Below are 26422 nucleotides of genomic sequence, written 5' to 3' on the forward strand. Positions count from 1 at the left end.
ACATTTAATGGAAGCATATGACAGAAAATATTTAATTGTAACCAAAATACTTAAATACCGATCTCAAGGTAAGAATACCTTAAAACAACTGCACATATTGGGGCTAAATCAGTTTAAAAGGAAAAACGCTTTTTTTTTTTTTTTTTTTGCATGTCATTATTTGGATTCCTGTAAACCCCAGTTGCTCTGTTTTCAGATCCTGTTGTCCTAATCTTTACAAGGACACAAAGAAAAGTTAGTCCTTACTCCCAAAAGCTTACAGTCTAAAGATACCATAAGCAACAACAGATGGAAATGGCTAGGAGAGCACCCCAAGAAAATTAAATACTACTTCTAAAAATGCATTGTTTACTACACTGACTAAGATTCTCTCATGGTGTTCTGAACTGCACTACAAAGAAAAAGCAGAGTGGTTGTCTTCCACCTTCTGATAAGAATAAAGTAACATGACATAATGTTCAAACAAGAATGTATACTGATGCTTACTGATGTACGATGTATGTCTGCAGTTGGTGCAATTCTGGTTTAGTCTTCAGAACCAGATGGTGAACGGATCTTTTGCTCTTGAGATAAATCCTGAAACAGGGATGTTTGCTACCAAAATTTGTTTTTGCTTTGTGTTCCTTCACTGTTTAATCTATATTTAAATGACTTGAATGCTGGGTCTGGGTTATCAATAATGCCTGCTCTTATTTCTTTCATATTACAGGTAGCTTGGTTCAACCTCACTTGCGGTTTTTGTGTTTGTTATCATTGCTTTTTCACCTTAAAAAGCTTGACTTTAGTCCTCACAGAATGGACAAATCATGTTAGAAAACAGTTTGTCTTTTACTTTATTTACAGAATTTTTTGCTAACCAGCATAAACAAAGTCTCAGGCATTTTGCCATCCTATTCTAGGCAGGATTTTAATGATTGCAGTAAGGTCAAGATCTTTTGTTTATATTGTGAAGTGTTTGTTTGTTTGTTTGTTTTCTTTTTTTTTTTTTTCCTTTTTTTTTTTTAACATCTGCATGGTTTTATATTCTTTATTTCAAAAGTGTTTTCTTGTCTTATGAATAAGAAACTACAATTGACATTGTGCAAATTTGCATTTTCGGATTAAAGAAGATATAGGTATGTGCTATCTGGAAGAGTCATATTCCAATACTTGACTCATAGGAAAAAGAATATGCTGAAAGAATAATGAAGTCTGACATGTGTGTAGGTATTTACCTTAGTGTATGTGTTGGGAAGAGCATGTTTGGCATGAGTGTTGTTGTATTTTATTCCTTCCTTCATACCAGGCCTGGCATGCTCAGGAAGAGAATCTCTGGTTAATTTTTATTACTGACTACAATGTAGCAGGCCAGTGGTTGATGAAGGCTCTCTGATGTTTCACTGAAACAAAATGTTTCAGTTACATGCAAAAATATCATCATATACACTTTTTTCAATAAAGCTGCACCCCGACTGATTAGCTGGTGCTCTGAGACCTAGTGATAGTGCAGCCTTCTGCCTTAAACTTCTAGACACATCCCTCTTCCACACTACACTTCTGTGACAAACCAGCACTTTGCAGCTGATGGTTGCTAGATGCACATATTCATTTATTAATGTATTTCAGGGAGGAAAAAAAAAGAAAAAAAAAAAAGTGAAAGAAGAAAAGAGCTTAGGACTGAAAAAATGAAAGCCATAAGGTGACTGTGGGAGCAGCCCCAGAGCTGAGAGCAGGGTGAGCTGGAGAGCTCTGTCAGGAGATCAAAACAAGTGGGTCCACCCTCATAATCTGCTTCTTGCACAACCCCTGACAGGGCTGCATGTGAATGTGAAGAGGGGTGAAAAGAGGACAGGCTGCTGACTTACACAGCAGTCACAGGAGATAGACGTGAATGTTAGACTTGGCTCCTACAGATGGTACACAGAATAAAATAACAAGTGTGGAGTACAGAGCAAGCAAGCTGATTCTGTATCAGGATATAACATTTAACAATTACCAGGTCAAATTCCTGCCTTCTTGTGTTTTGAATATTGAGGTATAAAAATAATACATGCAAAATAGGATTTCTGGACACTGGGTGTGAGCAAGATTTTTTAAAGTATGTTTGTTTAAATACTGCTACAGCAGATGTAATACAGATCATGCCATCTTACTAAGTCACAGGAGTTCAAAAGTTGAAAATGGCTTTTTAGGGTTGGTGTATATAAATAAATGTCATAGAAGATGGATAAATCCTTTTTTTCTTGAGGCTGAAGGACCTTCTCAGACCCCAAATGACAGAAATTTCATCTTGCTCCCCAGAAAACCCTCCCGGAACATGCTGTGACTTGTAGTGTCAATGTCAGTCTGAAAAGCTTTCCATCATGAGTTGAATATGAAATTGTTATGTATTCTATGCCACACATCCACCTGAAGCACAGTGCAGTGCCTTCCTACTACCAGTGTTTTCTGTGCAATCATTTTGCCAAAAGGCACATGCTCAGAACAAGTCGCGGTCACTGTGCCGTGTATAAGAGCAAACATTAATTCAAAGTTGCAAACAAACTTGGCTGGAGCAAGTGCAGCATTTGGTTCAGGAAGATTTGAAAACAGTTGTGTTACATTGACTTGCAATTCATGAGCTTAGAAAACACAACTGAGAAAACACAAATGTTTTTGACAGAATTTTGGATTGATCGACTCATTAGTAATCAAGGAAGGATCTTGTGAGTTGTAAATAGTGCTAGAGTGGAAGCTGCCAGGGAAAACAGGTGCTCTTCTGCGTTACTGAAACACATCTATGTCAGCAAGGCAGGACTGTCCCTTCTCTTTGCTATTTTCGTGTGTGGTGTTTTTTTGTTTGTTTGTATTTCTTTTCTTTTTCTTTCTTTTTTTTTTTTTTTCTCTTAAAGCACAGATACCAAAGGGAAGAAGTAATGAACTGCCCAATTCATGGCTGTAACTACTGAACAGTCCTGTTTAAAGAGAAATCTTTGAGAAAAAGCACACAGAGTTATTGGTTGCTGATTGACAATAGAAAATCATATAACCAGGCATTCTTCTTCAAAAAGTGTTATCTGCTGCTCTGCTCCAATGGGGTACTGTAGCTTTGCTTCGTCATCACTTAGATTGTGTACTGTTCCTGGGGAAGTACAGGGAAGGAGGAAAGAAAACAATGGAGAAATTTAAAAAGTTAGGTATATAAAATCTAAGCCATCGATCACTCGGGGATTTCAGCCCAGCTGTGCTAGAAATGTGCTGTATTAATCTGAACATGCCATTGCATCTGTTGGCACCTCACATCTTTATTTGATTTAGGGCAGAAGTTTCAGATTAATTGAAGCCAATCTAGGACATGCAATAATGCTGCAAAAAGGGACATTCCTCCCCCTCCCCCTTCTTACTCACGCAGTAAAATTGACCTAGCTAAAAATTAGTATTTAATGGAGTCTCTAACTTAAACAGGCCATGTGTGTTGACAGATGGTTGGTGGTGCTAGGAAAATGGATGGACTGGGAATGAGCAGCTAGCAGAAGGGAAGGTTAGACAACTGCCCCTGGCAGCAGTGACATTCAGCGGGGGAATGGTCATCTATCTACTCTACCACCCAGTGTGGCCCAAGAGGATTGGGTCTGCAGAGAGAAACAAGTTGTGCTGCCATTCTGAGAGCCACATGGTATGCATCGGAGGGGTTTTATTTTGGGTTAGCTCTAGGTTTGTCCTGAGCAGGAAGTGGGTGTGTTGGGAAGGCTTCTAGGGCTTGTCTTCCAGTTCAGTTCATTAGAAAGTTTATGCAGATGTACAAGCATGTAGATGGGGATACCCTGGCGCTAATATTTCTTGAGACATATTTCTAGGCACTACCATAACACAGAAGTATTTGGAATCTTTTTAAACTTTCCATTTGGGGGTAAAAGGTGGGACTGTAGCAGGTGCATTGCTGAGTGAGGAAAGACAGACTGCCGATATTTCACACACTTGTTTTTTATCACCACAAGAGGCTCAGTCGTTTCTGTGCCTGCTGGGAGCAACGGTGTGCCAGGGCTGAAGCTCAAGTCTCCGTGCTGCTCTCTTCGTTATTCTACCACCACAGCACTCTGCTCTTCGTAGCTCCAGGATACCTCACCCAAACAGCATATGGGCTCACACTCCATCTTAAATGTGTCTTTTTGTGCAGCATCCTTTATTTGCCCTTTGGGGACGTTTTGTGCAGTTCAGTGTGAATATTTTTAATCAGTCATTCTGACAGGAAAAGAAGAGACAGCAGGGGGCACCAAATCTGCATAATTCTGTTAAAACGACAGCATTCGGGGCCGTGCTTGTAACACTGACATGGTTATGCGTACTGACAGCTTAATTCCTTGAATTTCTTTACACCAATGATATTTTTTAAAACACCTCTTTTCTTCTCAGGAGCTACAGTAATGAAAGGGGGGGGGTTGAATTTCTACAAATGTAGAAATCTGGCTAGTAGAACACCTTTTTCCTGTCAATTGTCACCCTATTTGCATCACCCATTTCCCTTCCCCGCTTTGGTGCTATAGGCTTCAAAGCTCACACCCAGAAAGTTGCTATCTCTAATACTAAATTTAGGAAGAAATTTCTTACAACTTATTTTTTTTTAGTTTAAAATATTCTACAAAATAAAAATGAAATGCAAATATATTCCCGCATGGTTCTTTGAGTATTTGATTTAAATGTGTACTGTGAGGAATGGATCTGATTCAAAATCCTTCTTTATGTGAGTGGTTCACACAGAGTACCTGTGGGAATAGTCTGAAAAGTAGATCTATTATTTGTGTATGTAATATATACATATTCTTTATATTTGGAAGTGCTTCAGGATTTGATTTTTATTTGAAAACATGCAATGACAAGTAGCATTGCAATTAGGCAGACAATCTGAGAAATCTATTAATTGAGAACTACTCATGGAATCATTTACTTATCTGAAGTGTAAGTTCAGCTGGTTAGGTGCATGCCTAAGTAAGTAGTTTTTTGCTTCCAGGCTTGTTTACTTACTTTAAATGTAATCACTCATTGGATAAAATAGGTAAATTCTAACTGCATACCTTCTAACCCGTACAGAACAGGATGTTCTTACAGGTAATTGCTATTGTTTCAGACAGCGGGAAAATATTTTCTTCTTGTCAGATGATCAAAACTTGAAAAGTAGAAAACAGATCTGGGTTGTACCTTTATCATCTGGAGGGCCGCTGGATTTCTTCTGCCACCACAGCTCAGAGACTGGGACCCTCAACCCCATCAGCTTCATCCTGGTTTTGACAGAGTTAAATTTCCTCCTAGTAGCTGGTATGGTGCTATGCTTTGGATTTAGGAGGAGATTAATGTTGATAACACACTGGTGGTTTAGTTGTTTCAGAGCAATGCCTACACAGAGTCAAGAACTTTTCCACTTCTATTGCTGCCCTGACTGCGAGGAAGCTGGGGGTGCACAAGAAGCTGGGAGGGGATAGAACCAGGACAGGTTCTTGGTAGGCCATGCAGGGCCTTCACATTTGGTGAGGAATACCCAGGACAGCATTTTGCTAGCACTGTTATCATTTGTTAGTGCTACTGCAGTAGGTATATTTGTCAACGGCAATTCAGAATCTTGTATCTGTCGCCCTATTAAATACATTTGACTTTGCAAAGCTGTCTCAGTGAAAGTCTTTAGCAGGGCTCTGAAACAGGCAAACATTTGATAAGTCTCCTTTAATGCAACAACTCCTTTTCCATGTTAATGCAACAACTCCTTTCCATGTTTGATGACAATTTTCAGTTGTAAAGAGTGTACCTGTCCAAGCCATGGGCTGCCAGCTTCTCCAGGAGAATGCTGTGGGAGACCATGTCAAAAGCCTTGTCATCTTTGCTTCTGCTTCAAGCCCAAGCCTGTTGACTTCATTAGATTTGGTTAACTGAATAATATTGCTTATGATAATTGTTTCAATAGATACAGGATTATTGTCACTAAAATGAATGCTTCAGAAAACCAAATAACCTCCCACATAGATATTTGCTGGGAAAAAAAAGTTTAGATAACCATGTAAAAGTCCATAAGGAAAACTTGCCTGAAGTCAATTTGATCTTGAATGTTGCTTGAACTGCAATTAAAGGAAACTCTTAAATCTGTTAGGTAAAAACAAACAAACAAACAAAAAACCACCCCCCCCCCCAAAAAAAAAAAAACATTTAAAATAAAGAAAACAAACCCCCCCCCACACTAGGTCAACAATTTATGTAACCTGGTCGGCAAGAAACATAGTGATAGCTTCTACTACTCTGACTCACTTAGCTGGCTGATGCCAGGGCAATTACATTAATGTGTAGCTGCTAAAGGTTTATGTAGAAGATAACTTAGTTTCTCTATAGAAGAATTAAATACCTTGAACTAAGAATTATTTTGTGTGTGTGTATGCAATACTTGTGAGTCATGATAGTTTCTTAAAGGCTGTTTAACTTTATGAAGTTGACATGAGTCATTGTTCTCTTCCCAGGTAATGATTAGTTAAGATCACATTTATCTCTTCCATTTTTCTTAGGCTTGTGCTTCATTGATCTTCCAGTGAACAACTGCTTCAGAGTACTGAGTGACAAGTAAAGTCTTTAAGAAATAACACAAGATAGCTCCATTTGAAAGAATGGATGACTAGTGCTGACAACTGTTGCTGCTCAGCTACTTTTGCCTCTGAAATTAAAGTAACAATTGGTTTAACAAAAGTAAGTGTACCTTGTCCTTTTTGATTAATGTCATCAGTCATGAAATAGCTACAGAATATATAGAACTTGGCAAAAGGCATCTCAGAATAACATAGATTTTATAATTTCCAAAAATAGATCAAAAGAGGGAAGAATTGTCTTTATTGCCTGTATCACAATCACTGTTTCTTGTAGCTATTTCTACCATTAAAATGAGTATTCCAGATAGCATTCTGAATATTTGCTAAAGATCTAGCAAATCTAGAGCTAGACCCAAACATTCATTATCTGACCTTGTGGTCTAGGCAAATTTATTTAGACTTTTCAACTTAACAGGAAAAAAAAAAAAAAAAGTAGAGAATCCAAATGAAGAGAATATATTTGTGGTATAAATGGTACGAGAACCACCAGCCAGGATTTCTGACCTTTTCCTTCTCTTCTTTGTAAGAGATGGATAAATCACAAAGAATCACTTACTCTTGCTGCTTCTGCTTCAGACTAGGAGTATTTCATATGTTGTTAAAAACAGGATGGTTAATGTATTGAAGATTTATATTTAGAATAGGAATGATCTTTCAGCACTGCCATTCTCATGAGACTTCTTATTAAACATGTTCCCACTCCTCCATTGCCACCTCCAACCTCTTCTTCTGGTATTTTCCCAATTTACGAATCAATTCTTTGGCTCTCATCAAATACTAAAATAATTTTTATGAGGGACTTTGACGGAACTGAAATTCAGAGTGATACAGTGCTACATCATTAGTTTAACTCCTATAATTAAAATAAAAAAAAAGATCCCCATTTATGGGCTTTTGGTTTTCTTGCTGGCAAAACATGATGAATATGTTTCAAAGTTGCAGGAGCTTAGGGGATCAGTTTGGACAATCTTTAAATAAATTCAGCATTTGATAATCACTTCTGGTATTGTTATGGTAATAGTACAACTCTTGGGATTTGAGATATTGATTTTTTTTCTTCTTTAAAATGAGATAAGTAAAAACTGATACTAATTTATCAGATGGAGAGGACAATGAGGCAAAACTACAAGGTCCTGAACTGCTGGCAACCAGTCCATTTGTACTGACACTGCAGTATGTCCTGCTAATGTCTGTGTAGCCTCTCCTTCCTTTCATGCTGTGGATGTACCCACCCCTCATAAACCTGTGGCAACACACTTTTTAAAATAAATAAATACAGACACAAAGTAATGTTTATGTATTCATCAGTCAACACTGTTATTTATGAACACCATATTGAAGCTACTCATTTATGCATGCAAGTTAAAAATGACTAAGACCATGAATTGAGATAGAACACATATGTCAGTTTGGTGAAATACTGAAAATTCTCAAAATTATAGCAAAGATACCAGCTCTTTGTTCTACTGCATCAGACTGTTGTTTTCTGGATAATAGGGATGAGCATTAGCAATAGCAGTCTCTGTATAAAGAGAGAAAGAAGAAAATTTTATTTAATGTGAGAAAATTTCATTTCCTTCTGAGAAGAGCTCAGAAGAAGGACATTACATGTTTGACTTAGTTCTGGCTTCTTTCTTTAGAATGATGGAGACATGAAGTGGAACTTAACTGTGTCTGCAGTAGATAGGAGCAACCAGCAAGGCTCTGCTAGATCTTCAGTGACGGCTGAAGAGTTTCTCGTAGCTTATTTATTCACAAAATTTATTATTCCATTTTCAGCTCTGAAGGAATTCAGCTAGTCAGGAGTGATAAACCCAGAGATTCCTTGCAAAACAAGAATTAATTTGCTGCTTCCTATTGGCAGGAAGATGTTCGGCCACTGCCAGGAAAGCAGGCTCATCATGCATAACAGTTTATTGGGAAGACAAGCACCATCACTCTACACATCTCTCCCTTCCTCCTTCTTTACCCCGGTTTTTGCTGCTGAGCATGCTGTCATGTGGTATGGTATATGTCATGGGTCAGTTTGGGTCAACTGTCCTGGCTGTGTCCCCTCCTGGCTCCTTGTACTCTTCTAGCCTGCTTACTGGCAGGGCAGCAAGAGAAGCTGAAAAGTTCTTGACTCTGTGCAAGTGCTGCTCCACAACAACTTAAAACACTGGTGTGTTATCACCACTATTTTCATAAAAAAAATCAAAAACACTGCATCATACAAACCTCTAAGAAGAAAATGAACTCTATCCTAGCCAAAACTATGACTATATACACCACTTATTCCATGCCTCTTTTGTCATGCTCAGGTTCCACATTTACAAGACATTCTAATTAATCACCACCTTTCAACAAATACACAAATATCATTCCCTTAGTCTATGGACCACCCCAGTGAGATGTCCATAAAATGTCCACAAAATATCCACTGAGTTCTTTTAGCCCATGACTTAGATTCTTATATTTCTCTGTTGTGGTGGTCACTCAGGATGGGAGAGGCAGTGTGTTGTGTGCAGTAGATGGACATCACAGCCAGCTCAGGTCGTGTTGCTGCTGCAGTTGTGCTGCTTCTTGTGATGCTCATGCTCTGTTGGTTTGAATGGTTCCTGCTATGTGACATCCTATAACATGCAAATAAGATCACAGTTTACAACAATTTAAAGGTACATCCATCACAATCTCCACCCTTGGACCAGACTATATCATTTAACATCGCAATTCCTCTCCTTCCCCTAGCCTGGCTAGCAGCAAGGAGTTCCTGCTCTAGGACTTCCTATAACATGCAGCTCAAATAATGAATTACAACATTTTAAAGTCGCATCCGTAAAATGCAACTGTAAAGTTGCCAGTGTAAAAACGACAGTTTTGAAAATAACATTTTCTTTTTCTAAAGGTGATCATATTCTGTGCATCTGCTGTGTTTGTTCCAGATCCCTTCAGCTGATAATGCAGCACCCTCAGCTCTCAAACCATCCCTTCCGGTCTCTGTGATGTGCATTACTTCAAAGGAGAACAGCTGGGTCCTGGACTGTAATTTCTCATGCAGCTAGGATCAGAACCATTAGTTTATTTGAAGGTTAGGACTAAGACCTTAGAAGTGAATGTAGAGCTAATAGACAGTCTTATGTTCCTGCTGTGTTCTCAGGGCTTAAGCCAGTGAAAAAAGGGGCAGGCACATCTAAATTATTTTCACCTTTTGCCTCACTTACCATGATTTGCAGAAATCTAGTTCAGAAATGACATAGGAATGGCTCCCTGCTGTGAGGTCCGCATCATACACTAAGTTGTAATGAGTTTCTAATGAGATGGAGATAAGGAAGCCATTTTTAGTGATTACTGTGTAGCCTAGACAAATCTCAGAGATGTACTAAGTGACAGCCAAATCTTTCCACAGTTTTCCATCAGTTAAATATCTCAGGATATAATATATATAATATAATGTATATATAATGTATAGATGTAATATAATATAATATAATATAATATAATATAATATAATATAATATAATATAATATAATATAATGTAAGAAGGTGATAGGACAAAAACATATTAAAAGCATCTTGATAGCTTTTTCTTTAACTTTTTTATCAGGAATTCTTGTAATTAGTCAGTCATTAACAATGATTAATGATTAGAAGTAGGGCCAATGGGAAATACATGTTTTGAAATCAATATCAGGAAAGACTGTGCAATATTGGAAGCATTTGGCTGTGGAACTGTCACTTTGCAAAATGAGAAACATATTTCACCTGTGTGTTCATCAAACAGCTCCAAATACATAACTGAAATGTAAATGAGGATAAGAGGCAGTGGAAAACAGGAGAATATTTACCTTAGATTCCAAATTTATACTTAATCATTGCTTCCATGTCTGTCTTTAATGATGCCCATAGAATATTTTTATTTTTATTTATATACATATATGTGTGTGTATACATACATGCTCATAAGTGCTCCAGAAGGAAAAGTTTTATTTTTGTTTTCCTGGAAGCATTGGGTGCTCTGTGATGAGTCTTAGCATAGGTAATGTATATCTAGGTTTTAAAGCAACCAGGACAAAATAAAACAAAAAATACATAAAATCCAAAGCTGCTCCTGTAGCTCATTTTCAGCTCTTTTTTAAAATGTGTGGTTATGAGTAAACCCTTTACTTTCTCAAGTCTATGCTCTGCAGAATTTCAGATACAAAGCAATTAAAAAGGTCAAGGAATTACAATACATTTACTGCATCTTTGTATGACAGCAAAGCTCATTATTTGCTGTGTTCTGTCCTTCTTAATTAAATCACCAAATCACATGCACATTCCAGAGCAGCTCACTTATAAAAGGTTATTTCCATCAGTTTATTCCTGATTGGTTTATTAATTACCAGCCTTGACACTCAGTTCAAGTCAGCACTCTTCGCTCATGGTAGAAGTGCATGTTATGTTTAAAATTCTATACCATAATTTTAACCAAGTTAGTCCCTTCCACCCGTAGATAGAAAATAATGCCATGAACTGAAATTCTTTTAAGTTTTGTAAAGACTTTGCAAACATATAGCTTTCATCCATGGTTTTCAGCATATTTTTAGATTAGTCCTCAGGTAGACCTGTGGTATTTTCTACTGATTTTTTGTTTGTTTGTTTGTTTGTCTGCAAACCTACTGTATTGCCAGCTGCTGTGGTACAAAGAGACAGAAGAACTGGCTGTAAATCTTAAATAAACTCCCTGCAGAAATGGCTAAGGCATGTCTGGAGACACTATGGGAGCTGTCAAAGACCAGGTAAGAAGGAAGAGGCTTACCCTTCATTTTAAACATGTATTTTAGCTGTTTGGATATTGCGAATACCCTGAACTCACAAAGCGCGATCTCCCAAATTGTCGTTTAAAACGGCTTTGCCGTTTATTTACCCTATGTGCAAACATCCTTTTCACCTTGTGGGGAAGAATCTCAGGGTAGTACTTTGCTGAGCGGCTTAGTTTCAGTCAGATCGCCCCTGGGCCGTTTCTGCCTGTCCTGCGGAGAGGTGACCCCTGGCAGTGCCTCAGCCTTCGTCTGGCCATGCTCTCCTCCTCAGAGGGGCCTCCTCGGAACGGATTTACCGTTCTTACTACTACTACTAATAATAATAATAAAAAAGCAAGTTTGGGCAAGTCATTTTTTCAAGATCTGGCCCAAGTCGACCTCAGCTCATAGCCCACGCTCACGCTATCGTGATATCGTGATATGGTTTCCTTCAGAAACACGCGGTCGTGACGGAAGGCACCGCCTTACAGGTGACAGGATCCCCCACACACCCACCCACCCCTCGGCGAAGCCCCCCGGCCGCCCCCATCACCGTCGGCAGCCAGCCCCGCGCCTCACACGCCAGGGCGGAGAGGAAGGGAGAGGAAAGGAGGGGAAGGGAGGAGAGGGGAGGGCGGCGGAGGGGCCGCTCGCAGCTCGCTCCGCCGCCCGCAGCAGGTGGAGGGGGCGGGCGGAGGCCGGGCACGGCGCTGCGGGAGGCGGGACGGGCTCGGAGGAGCGGAGCCTCCCGGAGCTCTTTGTCCTGGGGCCGAGCATCCCCTCCCTTGTGCTGTCCGAGGGCGACGAACTCCGCCCGGCCGGCGGCGGGGGCGCGGACGCCCGTCTGCCCCCCGGGGGCTCGGGGGTCGCGCCTCCCCCGTGCCGGCTCCCCGCCATGGCCTTCACCTTCGCCGCTTTCTGCTACATGCTGTCGCTGGTCCTCTGCGCCGCCCTCATCTTCTTCGCCATCTGGCATGTGAGTACCCGGCGGGGGCCGCCAGCAGCGGCCCCAGCCCCGGCGGGGCCGTCGGGGTCCCTGACAGGCGGAGCGGGAGCAGGGGTGGGAGGCTGCGGCGTGGGCTGGGCCCCCGAGAGCGCCGTGGGGCTATGTACACGTATATCTGCATCCCGTTAAGTTTTCACAAACGTAAATCAAGGGAAGTGCTTCCGCGATAGCTTGTGAAGAACGCGCTTGTTTGTGCCTCTGGGAAGGGCTCGCACCCTGAGCGCCGTGGTAGCGCTGTGCGTGTGGAGAACTTCTACGCCGTTGACTTTCCTTGGCATAAAGGCAGCCGTGCACCCAGCATCAACCCTGTTAACACCACAGCTCTCCGAGGGACGTGGCTTTTGTTTTCCAGGAGCCGAGCACTGTCAAGGAGAAGCCTCCACATATCTGGTGATGCTGATCTTTCCTTCAATAAGTGCTACACCAACAACTTTCTTAAGCATCACTTTTGAAGTTGAAACTTCATCAGTCGTTGTGATGCGTGAGCTGGTGTTTCGATTCCTTCTTCACCAATTTCACTTGAAAGTGGTGGTGTTCACTCCCTGCTGTATGCAGGGGGGGCTGTGATAGGACTAAGCGTGTAACTTAAAATATGGTTTTCCACAATGATGAAATAATCCATATGCATAATTTGAAATTCTTTTATGTTGTTACATAGTGTGGAATTATTTACACTATAGCTTGTACATCTTTGTATATCACACAGAGAACTTAGTGCAGTAAACGTTCAGGCTGGAGCAGGATAAGCTGAAACAGAGCTCAACCAGTCCAGGTTGGATGGCACTTTGAGCAACCTGATCTAGTGGGTGTCATCCCTGCCCGTGGCAGGGGGTTGGAACTGGATGATCTTTAAGGTCCCTTCCAACCCAAACCATTCTGTGATTCTGTGAATGCCTTTGCAGGTACCTGATAGAATAAGATTAAAAAACAAAACAAAACAAAACCTCCTCTAACTAACAAGCAAGGGAGATAGAGAATGTATTTTTCTTATAACATGAGTAAAGCTGCTAGCTTAGCTGTATGTAAGCACGTTAGAGGTAGGAAGCAGTCAGCTGAGAGGATTCTTTGAAATCTAATTGTTCTGAACAGTTAATGGTGCAGTTACAAAATTTTTCTTATTAATGAAATGACAAAAAAGGCAATGGTGATGTCGTGTACTGCAAAGACTGAAAAGGATCTCTAGGAGTCAGCTACTGTACTCCCACTCTTCAGAAAAAAAGGGGTAGTACAATTTAGATGATTACTCATGTTTCCTTCTTTCCTTTTCCCCAAACCATAAGGTCTCCCAAAGGGATAATTCTGCAGATCCTTCAAACCAATTAGAGTTAAGAAGTGTTTTCTAAGTGTTTGCTGAATCTCTTTCTACAAATCACACTGGTATTTCTGTAATCACTACCACAATTTTATCATTTTTTATATATTTGAAGTCTGCTACTGTGTTTCAGTAGTTGTCTTTTTCCTGGACTGAAGTTGTTGTTGGCTGAAGACATACAGTATGTCTAGCAAATGGTGCAAATTACTTTTCCATACATAAGTCAGTGTAGTCACTGCAAATTTAGTGAAACATTTTTCAACTTTCAGTCTGTAAACCCATGGAGAGCAATCCATTATTTATAGAGATCTGTAAGAAGCAAAGAAGAAAAGAAAAACCCTTTGTCAATAGGCTTATGTGTATGGCACCTGTTTCTCACATCCATTGTAAAATTATTGAGGGATTGAAATTGAAAATGGCTGGAAACACCATTCTACTGTAATAGAGCAAGAATTGGTACTTCTGTTATAAATAGATAATCCTATTGAAGTGCATGGTTTGTGTGAAGGTCATAGGATAACAGATGGAACACCCTGCCAGAACAAATTTTGAAGCATACCGATTACAAAACAATTTCCATCGTCCTTTCTCTAAGAACTGTTATAATTTGCTTCCTGATTTCTTCTTAAATGTAGTCTGACATGTAGCTTATGTATTGAGTCATAGGAGTTTCTTTTACCTTAAACATCTCATTGTGAAAATCTTCCCAAGAAACAAAACTCCTACTCCTTCCCTGCAACCAGATTTTCATCTTTATTTTTTGCTGTAATATATTTGCAAGGGACAGTTGACACATTTTAAGTAGTTTCTTATAAGGGCAGCAGAGGATTTTAAATATTACATTTTTCTGCTAAATTTTTTTTTTCTTTTTAATGTTTTGTTACTAAGAACAAAGTGCTGATTAATCTGAGCATCTCATCATATTGAAAGATTACAGGGTTCTAAGGCTGAACTTGCATTTACATTTTGTAAGCTATTTTAAAGGACGAGTATAAAATGCAACATTTGGACTTCATCTTGTTTGGACCAGAATCTGACTGAAATTTGGGCAGTTATATGGAATGAATTAACAGTGGCTCAAACAAAATCTCATTTTCTTCCTACTCAGTAGCCAGGTGGATTTTATAAGAGTGATAGTTTTCATTACTATAGATGTAATAGGTTCAATAAAAGCTTCTGTGGTATGGGAATTTCTTAAACGTTTAGATTGTTCAATGATCACATTACCTCCATCTGTAATGACACAACACTAAAAACATTATGTAGAAATGTATACTTTTGTGTCACTGTTGTGGAAAAGTACTAGAGAATTTAGTAGAGAATGGTGATCCTTCTGCTTGGTTTCTTCTAACAATCCTGTGGAATTTAATAAAGCCTCATATTCCCATTACAGAATTACATAGGCTGTTTCAAACACTATATGGGCTGTTTCTAGTGTTTGGAGTAAACTTTGCATAACTCTATGAATTAGATGTTTCTAAATTTAATAAAACTTTTTCATCTGAGGTCTCAATGTGTTGAGTGTGTTTGAGTTCTCATAGGTACACAGTTTAGTAAAGATGATTTTACTTGAAGCAGTATTTGCCAAATGTGTATCAGCTAAATGAGATTTGTCTTCAAAAGAAGTTAGCATCAAAATGTTAAGAAAACTTCAGTGAGTAAATATCTTATGGGGAAAAAAAATAAATAAATATATATATATATATATATACATATACACACATAGAGATACTGCATGTGACTGTAAGCTGTTTCAGACATAAACTTTTGATAGCACTTTATTTGCATTACTAGCTGTGGTATCATCTACATGTATATTGACCAAGGTGTCCTCTCTGTTGGACTAATACAGCTGAGCATATTTTGGTGGGGTTGCGTGGTACAGCTAACAGCAGGATTTGGTCTGTCAACTGCATAATTTTATATCTGCATCTGATCATGCTATAAACTCAAAAACAGAGCGTATGGTCTTCTTACTAAATATCATAGACACTTTGTGTTGCTATCGTCAGCTATTCTCCTTGTTCTTTATAAACAGCATTTTAATTACATAAGCTGTTTTACTCAATTCCTAAACTATTTTAACTAAGATTTAGCTTCCTGTTAACATTTAAGTGAGCCATGTCAGGTCTTTTTGAACTCCCAGTAAGATTTGACATACCAAGTTCTTTTCTAGTATGGCTCCATTGATTTCAATTATGTCTGAACTGAAGTTGACTGAAAGTGACCAAATTCTGGTTTATGTGTTGTCATTTAATATATGACATGCTTAATATATGACGTACTATTTTTCTCTACAAATACTTTGTTTTGGGGGTAATCTGACTACATGAAAGACAGTCCTTCCCTTTCTTTGTATTTTAAGATGAAATTAACTGCTTTGAGATTTGTTATTTTAAGAAAAGTTTTATGAAAAGAGCTTTTCAAAGTGTTCCATTTTATAACACCACAACAAAACAAAGTAGCAAGGACATTACTGTCTGAAAAATTAATTCAAATGGTGGACCATCTCTTTGAACTAATACCAGTGTATCTGTGAATGTGTGCAATTGCTTAATAACCAGTAATACTTAAGGATTGCCAGTAAGCATTAGGAGTATTGGGCCAGAGAAAAAAAGAATGGTGCTGGTGTAAGGAGTTGTACCACATCAGCTGGGCTTATGCAGTTCTTCAATATAGTTGTGAATTCAATTGATTCTAGAAAAAATTGTGTCATGGCAAGAGTAATATGAGCTGAAATCTGTGGTAGTTACCTAAATGTAATAATAAGAATAAAATAGCAGAGTATATATTTTTTGCTGTATTTATCCTTTCAGAGTTTGGGGACAGTGTTAATGCTGATAAACTACCTTCATATGACACTGGCCTGAATTAACAGTTACCAGATCACAGTTCTATTTAAAACCAGTGGGAGGCAGTGACTGAAAAAAAGTGTTGTAGGCTAAGATGGACTTTTAGTTTCTAATTAGCTACTTTTTTTGAGAATACCAAGGAAGGAAGCCTTTAGAAACTATGTGGTGTGCTGTTTCCTCTATTTGCTTTGTTTGTTATGTTTAGCAGATGGCTTAAATTTTCTGTTCATTGTTTCTCATCTACTAAGTGTGGATAATAGAACCGAACTCCAAGTACTGCATGACACCTTATCAAATATATCCCTAAAATGTCTTTGCTTTCCAACATAAGGTGCTATGTACGTAGAAGACCTTGCCACTTCTGCTATTTTTCACTATGGTCCTGCTGATGTGGACTGTATTTTATCAGTATTCAATTTGAGGTAGTGTAGGTAGAAAAATTTGAAAGCTCTCCAAGAGTTACATAAATGGAATTTGGTGAATATTCAGTACCCATCTCACTTAGGATTCCTCATAAAATTGTTAGCCTAATTTTTGATAAATTGTTTAACCTTAGTTTTAAAGGTAAGTCAAAAGCACACAAGATAATTATTTAAGGCTTGTGCTGATGGCAAATTCACTTGAGCAAAGCACTTTGGCCACAAACTGGTGGCTAGTCTATCAGTTTTCTCTGTGTATCAGTAGCTTAGTTTATCTGTAACTGTGGTTTGGAGGATAGCTGGCTGTTCTATCAGAGTCCAGTAAAAAGAGCTGTAAGCTCACTTGAACCTGTACTTCTCTTCAGCAAAGGCTGCTGGTCAGCTCAATTTCTCCGTACAATACTTTAGAGCCTGCCTTGAAAAGAAAGTAATTTCCTTACAGACTTGGTTGAGCTTGAATATTCTTTCAGTCATTGAAGTTCAGTTCTGTACTTTAATGAGTCATTAATTCAGTTTTCTGAGAATATTGGATAATTATGTGATTAAAAATAGAATGAAATTAAGGTTTGAGGAGCAGGAACACAAACACTGTTGTTATGTTATACATATTTCTGGAAGAATTTTTCTTCTCTAAGCGACTGAGCACATTGTCCCTGAAGGTTTCATAGTCATGACAGCTTAAGGAGTAAGTCTGATGTGTCTGGCTATAACGTAGCTTGACAGCTCCCGTACACTTTGCTTTCAGAAGTTAGTCACATTAATGCTGACAGACAGATACCAGGCCAGGCAGCTTAGGCTACTTAACAAAATATACTTTATGTATTGAAAAGTAAATATATTTCAGTTTAGTTGCCTTGTCATGCTTAAGTATTAATTAAAAAATGGTATAAGTCTTTGGCTGTGCCACAGATTTAAAAGCTGTAAAAAGATTAAAATGGATCTCTCTATATATTGGAATTGTCATGATGAGATTTATTTGGAGAAGGGTTTTACATTGTAAATGGTTGCCACTGGTTGTAACTCCAGATGCTTCACAAGTCACAGTGACACTGTTATCAACGTACAATAAATTACTCTGTGGAGTCTTGTGTCTCCCTCCTTCAGCAATGTGCAGAGAACTGTTTCAATGTTATTTGGTTGTCACATATCCAATTTTTTTTTTTTTTTTTTTTTGTTGTTAATCATAAGGTTAGTTGGAAAATCTACTTACTAAAGGGATTTTATCTCAAAATTGGCAAATAATCTATTTGTAGTGCTTTTTTCAACTGCTACGTTTGTTGATAAGCATGGCAATATAGCTGTCATATTTCATTAGACTGTGAATGCCACTCTCTTGATTGAGTCTGAGGCATGAGGTTTTAGCTCTTATTACATACATTTGTATATTCAGTCACCAAATACTATGTTCAATCACCCTTAAAATTCAACATTCAGACTTCTGGCTGAGTTGCTTCCCTTGCCCCCTTCACCCCTCCCAGCATGAACGCCCTTCTATCAGAATGTTTTTCAGAAAGAAGAGGAGGAAGCTGAGCAGAGAATGAGAATCTAGGTATCTCTTTGACCCATTCCTCTTCTTCAGTGTCTCTGACATGCAGTTCATTTATAATCAGTGTTGTTGCTGACAGCTAGCAGTGACTCCGCCAGGCAAGCAAACTCTGTCTCACAGAAATTAAAATTAGGGGATACTGAGGGACTTACTAGTTTGTAGGTTGGTGGTTTTGAAAACACATCCACTTTCTGTGGAAACAAAGAGTCTTTCCAATATGAAACAAGTAAGTACTGTTGTTATTATTGCCGTTCTTCAAAGGGGTAGTCACCTAAAGTCACAGGACAGAGTCTGTTCATGAGGCAAAAGCAGACATCAAATAGTATTTTATTTACAAGATCAACTTGTTCCAGTGTTTTACAGTTGGAAATTCCATTTTATTATTATTACTATTTTTTTTGTTTGTGGCCATGATGCTTTTCAGAGAGCAAGATGCAATTTTAACAGGATGGTTCCTGTGTTCCTTAGGTAATAATTACACCTTCAGAAATGTCTCCTTCCTGTTCAAAGAAACAATACCAAGTTCATAAAAAGATTTAGACTGGGAGAGACCTAGGAAATCACCTAGTCACATCTCTTCTTCAAGGCAGGCCTAATTTCAAAGTTAGGCCAGGCTGCTCAAGTCCTTGCCTGGTTGAGGTGTGAGTTCCTCTGCAGACAGAGACTCTGCAGCTTCTCCAGGAGCCTGTTCCAGTACTTGACCACTCTCACTGTGAACATAGATTTTATTATACACAGTTGGCACTTCTATGGGTGCAACTTCTGACTTTGTCTCTTGGTCTCGTGGTGCACCCCCCTGAGAAAACCTTTGTGCTGACTTCTGTCAAACCCACCCCGAGAAAATGAATACAGTAATTTGATCTCCTACCCCACAGCCAAAACCACTTCCCTCAGTCTCTCCTTGTGCACCCAACCTTCTTTTGTCCACCAGAAAGGCCAGATCCTTTTCTGCTGAGTTGCTGGCAGGCTGCAATGTTATGTGTGGACAGTGTGTCCCAGGAACAGGACTTTGCAGTTGCCTTGGTTGACCATCATGAGGCTTTCACTGGCCCATTCTTCCAGCTCGTCAAGGCCACTCTGAATGGCAGCCATAGCCTCCAGTATGTCAACTGATCCCCCCAGTGTGGTGTCCCCTGCAAATTTACTCCATCTGTCTCATTTTCCAAGTCATCGGTGAAGATGTCAAACAAGACTTGCTGCAGTATTGATCCCCCAGTAGCTCCTAACTGGGCAGCCCTAATGGCAGACTTCAAACCTGAGACCACTACCCTTTCAGTCTGATGGCGTAGCCAGTTTTTTACCTTGTAATCTGCCTATCCTTTCCCTGTCTCTCCTGTCTGGGTATAAAATATTTTGCGGGGACACAGCATCTCCATCTTGCTTAGTGTTTCATTGTGTGCCCACATAAACTCAAAGGAACATCAATGTACCTTGTCGTGACAGGACAAGGGTCTCTTTTCTTCACTTCCCATTGAAAAAAAAAAAAAAAAGTTACTGTACAAGTAACTTTTTGTGCAAGGATTTATTTTAGGAATGTTGTAAAAAGTTATATTAAAAGGCACTGGAATATCACAAAACATTTATAATGGAAACAGGCTTTCTCTTTAAGATTCTGAAGGACTGCTGAACTTGCACCTACCATTTTGATAAAGTGAGCACATGAAGCAGAACACAGAGGTGATGAAAAAATGATGCTGTCAAGGAGTTGTTCCATAGAACTTTGCCTGGAGCTCCTCACTTATGCAATAGATCATAAAATACTTTTGCGTTGTTTGTGGGTCCTTCTTATTTCTAAGCTTTTGGAGGCTGTGTCATATTCTTACTATCAGAGCTAGATTTTATTTTATTTTTTTAATACAGCTGGAAAACTAAGCACATCATGGGAGTAACTGGAGTCCAATAACAGAAGATCTACAGTAAAATGGTTGGAATTAGTAAGTTATAGTCTTTGTAATTATCTGATAACAGTTGCTGTGCAAATGCCAGGTATTGTTGATAAAGTGCCATTTTTTTGTTGTAATGACATTTGATTTTTGAATGCATTTAAATGCCAGCCATCTTTATGCTGTGAGTCACTGTTTCAAGTGTTTGATTGTTTAGTCAATCTTCTGTTGCATTATTATTTTATCCTGTTAAGAGTTCTTGCTAAAGTTATTTGTATCACCATGTAAATATAAACTGCCTTGTACATTCACAGAACGGGTATTTATAAGGAAGCATAATGAAGACTCCATGAAGATCAATTCAACCAAAAATTAATCAAAAACTTGTGCTTCAGAGTTGGTCTGCTATTACCTAAACACTATTAGATCCTTTAGAAATCTGATTTGTTGATTTTTTTTTTTAAGTGGCAGGTGTGTTTGGATCTATGCTAAAATCTGTCCTTATCCTTACTCATGCTCTTATAATTAAACTAGTCAGTGTCACAGGAAGGTATGTGAACAGATGAGGCAAGATAATAGTGTTGCTGTTTGATTATTTTACTCTAAAAGCTTGATCCTTCTTACTGGCTGCTGTATCCCTTCCCCTTACCTTATTTCTGCAAAAACAAGTGCATTACTACTGCATCCCTTCCCCATGCCTTATTTCTTCAAACACAAACGTGTCTGGTGTGTGTGTCTGGGCTTCAGAGTTACTTCCTTTAGGTTCTGCCTGGCCTCTTTATGGGAAAGAAAATCTGGGGAGATCTCGAACCTGGTCATTCCTGCCTGATGCCACCTGCTCGAAAACCTCCTATTCTCTTGTCCTGCCTCTTGGTGGTCCAGCTGGGCTTCTTCTGTGCCATTTGGAGGCAGGGAATGCAGATCATCAGCACATCTGCCTGCTACCCTGTAATAGGCTTCTTTCTGAGACAGAATTGGTAGGACCCCATGGTTGAGTAGGTAACGGTTAAGAAGAATGGTGTGGGAAGAGGGAAAGTGGGACTAAGGGAAGTAGGACTCAAGGGAGAAAGATGAAGGAAAGCTCAAAAGATGGTGTGTGTATGAGTAAGGGACAAAAAGAAGGATGATTGAAAATGCAAAATTCTTGCTTGGGGAACAATTATTTGAGAAGAGAAGAGAAGGCTGACTGAATCCAGAAGGTATGGTTGAATTCAGATGGTGGACATTTTTGGGCAGCCTGTGTAATGAGTCTTCTGTGTGGGTATGGTGTAATACATGACATGCTTGAACAGATTTATTAGCGACAGAACATGAAAAATGTATTTTGTGGGTTTTGGTGAATGTACATAAACCATTGCTGGTGAGAATGGAGAACATGACAGAGGGAAAAGAGGTAGCAGCAGCAATATGAAACCTGTGAGGAAATGCAAGAGAACTCGACATAAGGAGTGGGGGAAGATACTTCTCCCAAACAACAGTTTTTGCACAATAAATTGACACCGTTGAGGAGAAAATTGACCTGAAAAAGAGTGCGTGTAAGAAAACAAAAATCTCAACATGATGATTTATAACCATATATATGAATCTTTGAAAGTTAAGTAATACAATACATTGGAGTGAGATGATAAGATTGGAAACTTGGTAGAGACAGCAGTAGCCAACTCACAAGTCTCTCATTTATTACATTTATCTTACTCATATTGAAAAAAAAATCTTGTCTTTTGATCTCATTCTCTTACCTCCTTCTTTGCAACAAATATTTTTTCTAATCGTATGTATTCTGGTGTATTTTTCCATCTGTTTACTACCCTTTCCCTAAAATTATTCTGCAGAGACATCCTGTTTATTCCTAGCTTTGTGATTATCAGCTTTGTGCTGGTAACTAATAGAAAATGTGCTTCAGTTCCTTTCAAGAATAATTTATGAAGCAGAGCCTTGTGACTTTAACATGTCTGTTAAACTTAAATAATACGTTTCCAGGTAAAATACATGTAAACTTTTTTTTTTTTTTTCTTCTCAGAAGAATGTGCTGTATTGATCAGTTTTGAAACTAATGGATTTATTTTTTATTTTTTATTTTTTGCTTAATATTATTAACAATATTTTTTGTCCCTTAAAAATGTCAAGTGTTGAGTTTCGTTCACAGAATACTGCTGCTTTTTGAACTTTTTTTTTTTTTCCTTAGGCTTTCTGTTTCACTGTACTAAAAGCAGTACCAAAGTTTTAAAGTAAATGAATTGTGACAAAATACTGAAATCATAGAGGGGGTGGGGGAAACATGGCACTCTTCACCTTAAAAATTCCTCCTCCACTTGAGGTCTGTTTTGAAACGTGTACTAGCTGCAGGGAGCAAAACTATTAGCCTATTCAGAAACAGGCTCTGTACAGCTGTATTAGCATCATCTCTCCTGTACAGCTTGCTTGCTTGTCTTTCTTCTCTTAACGAACTGCAGTTTATCTGCACAAAGCTGTTTTTTTCTTTTTTTCTTTTTTGTTTGTTTGTTTTTGTTTTGTTTTTGTTTTTTCCTGTCTGAGTTTCAGCTGGTCTAGACTGAAAGTAAGGGAGTGGATTTACAATTGTGATACAAGCACAGGTAATCTCTGAACTCTGTCAGTGGGGAATAGGTGGAACGTCTTTCTCTTTCCTGAATGTGAGAGGGTTGACGCATCTCAGTTTCAGGATAGCAGGGTAACATATTTCAGTGATTGTGATGAGAAAGTCAAATCTGTAATCTGTGTCCAGAATCTTGTTGTTAGTAAAACTGTTTCTCCTTGCAGTTGAATGAGGTGATTTAAAAACATTTCATAGCAGTTGTAGAAATCTGTCAATAGATGCTTATCAAATCATCCTTCTGGGAACATCGTGTTCCCAACAGAATTTTGCAGCTGCTGAGTTTTTTTTTGTTTTTTTTTTTTTCTCTCGGTGGTTTTGTCAAAACTAATAACAACAAATGTATTCTTAACATTCAGAAACGAGGTTTACTTTTTCAAATTGTTGTCTGCAGGGTTGCCATTATAATAACCAGTAATGCACTGAGATAGTAACTTTCCATTCAAAGTACTCAAAACTCTGCACAGTATGCTTGTATTCCTGAAGATAAATTTCTGTCTTTCTTACAACATGGAGTTTTTCTTTCTTGTACTAATACATGGACTTTCAGGTGACTGCCCAATGATTATTCTTAGTGGTTTCTCTGCACCTCTCTGCATGCTTGGAAATGTGACTTGCCATCACTGAAACAATGCTATTACTTTTGTCCATCTATATGGTTTCTAGTTTTTGTCCATCCACATAGTTTTTGTTTGTGCAGGGGAATACAGTGGTGTGACTATACAAATGCAGACCGGGATATTTGTGCATGTGCTCTTGGCAGGAGAGCCTTCTACGGATTTTTATCAATATTTAATTAGCGTAGTTGTGGTGGTTTTTACTTAGGTGGGCAGCTGAGTTCCACCACAACTGCTCTCTTGCTCCCCCTCCTCAAAGGGAAAAAGGGAGAAAAATATGATGAAAAAGGCTCAAGGGTTGAGATAAGGGCAGGGAGATCACTCAACAATTATTGTGAAGGGCAAAACAGACTCAGCATAGGGAGATTAATGAAATCTATTACCTATTACTAACAAGCTAGGTAAGTGAGAAACAACAACAACAAAACTAAAAACACCATCCGTCCCATCCACTCTTTTCTGTGCCCTCCCCATAAGTAGCACAGGGGAACCAGGAATGGAGGCTGTGGTTGGTCCCTGATGCTTCATCTCCGCCACTCCTTCATGGTCCCTCTCTGCCCCTGCTCCATGTGGGTTCCTTCGCATGGGATGCCGTCCTTTCCAAACTGATCCTATGTGGACTGCTTCTCTTCAAGCACTGCTCCCACATGGCTCTGTACCACATGAGCAAACTGCTCCAGCACGGGTCCCCCACGGGTGGGCGGCAGCTCCCCCCGGATCCTTGCTCCTCCACGGGCTGCAGCTCCAGCCCGGGGCCTGCTCCTGCAGGGGCTCTCCATGGGCCGCAGCCTCCTCCAGGACACATCCACCTGCTCCACTGGAGGCTCCTCCACCCATGGGGGGGCTGCAGCGTGGAGATCTGCTCCATGTGGGGCCCATGGGCTGCAGGGGGACAGCCTGCTCCACCAGGGACCTCTCCACAGCCTGCAGGGGAACTGCTGCTGCCTGCCTGGAGCACCTCCTGCCCTCCTGCTGCACTGACCTGGGGGTCTGCAGGGTGGTTCTCACTCCTCTCTCCCAGCTGCTGTTGTGCAGCAGTTTTTTTTCCCTTTCTTAAGTATGTTCTCACAGAGGTGCAAACAACATCCCATATCGGTTCAGCTCTGGGCAGTAGTGGGTTCCTTTGGAGCCAGCTGAAACTGGCTCTTATCTACCATGGGGCAGCTTCTGGATTCTTCTCACTGAAACCACCCATGAAGACCCCTGCTACCAAAACCTTGCCACATAAACCCACTACAATACTATAATCATGTCTCTACGTTTCCATAGGTAGATGGGAAAGCCTTTTGAATTGTGTTTGTGGAATAGAGAGTGCATGTTTTTAATTTTACATGTAGGAATTTCTATTGGAAAAGGCTTAGGATATGGCTTAAATACTTCAGAAGTTGCAGTAAGATTTTAATGACTATTATCTTAAACATCCAGTTAGACCTTAAATAGTTTAAATTGTATTGGCCTAAATGTAATACTGCCTTACTAATGACATTTCAATAAAAAGATGAAAACTGTTTGCTCAGTTTTTATTTGTGCAGCCCTGGATAGAGCCACAAGAGCTTTGTTTGCAATAGCAATGTGTTCAGATTTCTGCATGGAGAGTTGTTTAATAGTAGCAGCATATGAAATTCAAGTTAAGTAGAGCAAAGAAATGCCATACGATTATTACTGCTAAATCTGACGAATAGAACAATTTTCCACCCTTGAGTGATTTAAAACCCTTTGCAATCTTAATCTAGAAAGGCACTGCTTAGAGCAATACAGTGCTATAGAGATGAATGACAGTATAATAATCAGCCAGAAATGCATAGTTTCACTGCTCATATGTTATTAGTCCACTGACAGTATTCTTTGTTTCCCCAATCATTTGATGTAGTGCAGAAATCTGGAGGCTCTGTTTCTTCTGCCATTGTTTCTGTAAATCATGTAATTTCCAAGTTTCATTTTTCCCCTTGTATTAAAAATGGAAATGATACTTTCCTAGCATTTAAGGCCTTCACCGCCTTGCAGGAAGATTTACAACTGCAAAGGATTATTAATTATTATCATTTATTTTTACTGATAAATGTGGTGAATCAATAAGTTTAACATTCAGAAAAATAAATGTTTTGGGGGAGAGGTATAAGAAGAAAGGATTTCCTTTCATCTCACTTTCCTCTCTGCACTCTGCTTGGCTGGAGCATTAAGATTCTCATTAAAACCAACATTTCAGATGGAGTAGTCTGGGAAGCTACTGAGTTACATGGGCAGATATGATGAAAACTAAGATTTGAGTTTTTTTTTTTTTTTTAAGATATTGATATTTAACAAAAGAAACAAGCAAAGAATAAAATAAGCAAATTCTTTAACAAGCAAAGAATAAAATATGAAGAAAAAAAAAGATAAAACTATTTGACTTTTGTGACACATTACCCATCCATTCACGCAATTTTGAATAATCATTTTAAGAAACTGCATTCTGTCACTCTCTATTAAAGGTGAGAAAAGCTCTTCATAATAACTGAAAGTCAGGAAGGTGGTTTCCACTAAAATTATACTTGACAATGCAAAGATCACTACAAATTATTTTGCTTTATGTCCTGTCCTTGCTTCATTGATCATGTAATTGCAACTTCCAGAGAGATATAAAACTCACTTAAATAAAATTAAGATGCAGATGTGTGCCAATATGGCAACTTAAAATAGCAGGTGGGTTTGTAGCTGAGATCATACAGGGAAAGGCAGGGAACTAAATCATATGAGATAATATTGAGACATTGACTGAAATGCCCATATGGCTAACGGGGAAGCGCTGTTACAAATCTGAGAGCTCTTGCTGTGCTTCAGAGTTAAGCAGTTAAAAA

The 26422-nt window shown here is 39.0% G+C and overlaps 1 protein-coding gene across 2 annotated transcripts in view; it reads left to right on the top strand.

The window, feature by feature from the left end:
* Nucleotides 1-12234: 12234 nt before the first annotated feature.
* CNIH3 (cornichon family AMPA receptor auxiliary protein 3) overlaps nucleotides 12235-26422 on the top strand; it is a gene marked incomplete at both ends in the record, with an annotated part of 42137 nt that continues 27949 nt past the window's right edge. For both annotated transcript variants that reach the window (XM_084284133.1, XM_084284134.1), the window contains one exon: nucleotides 12235-12315. In XM_084284133.1, the coding sequence (XP_084140259.1) occupies nucleotides 12235-12315 (81 nt within the window). The remainder of the gene's footprint in view (nucleotides 12316-26422) is intronic.

The sequence above is a fragment of the Netta rufina genome, assembly GCF_964035555.1.
Source record: "Netta rufina genome assembly, chromosome: 3".
Lineage (NCBI taxonomy): Eukaryota > Metazoa > Chordata > Aves > Anseriformes > Anatidae > Netta > Netta rufina.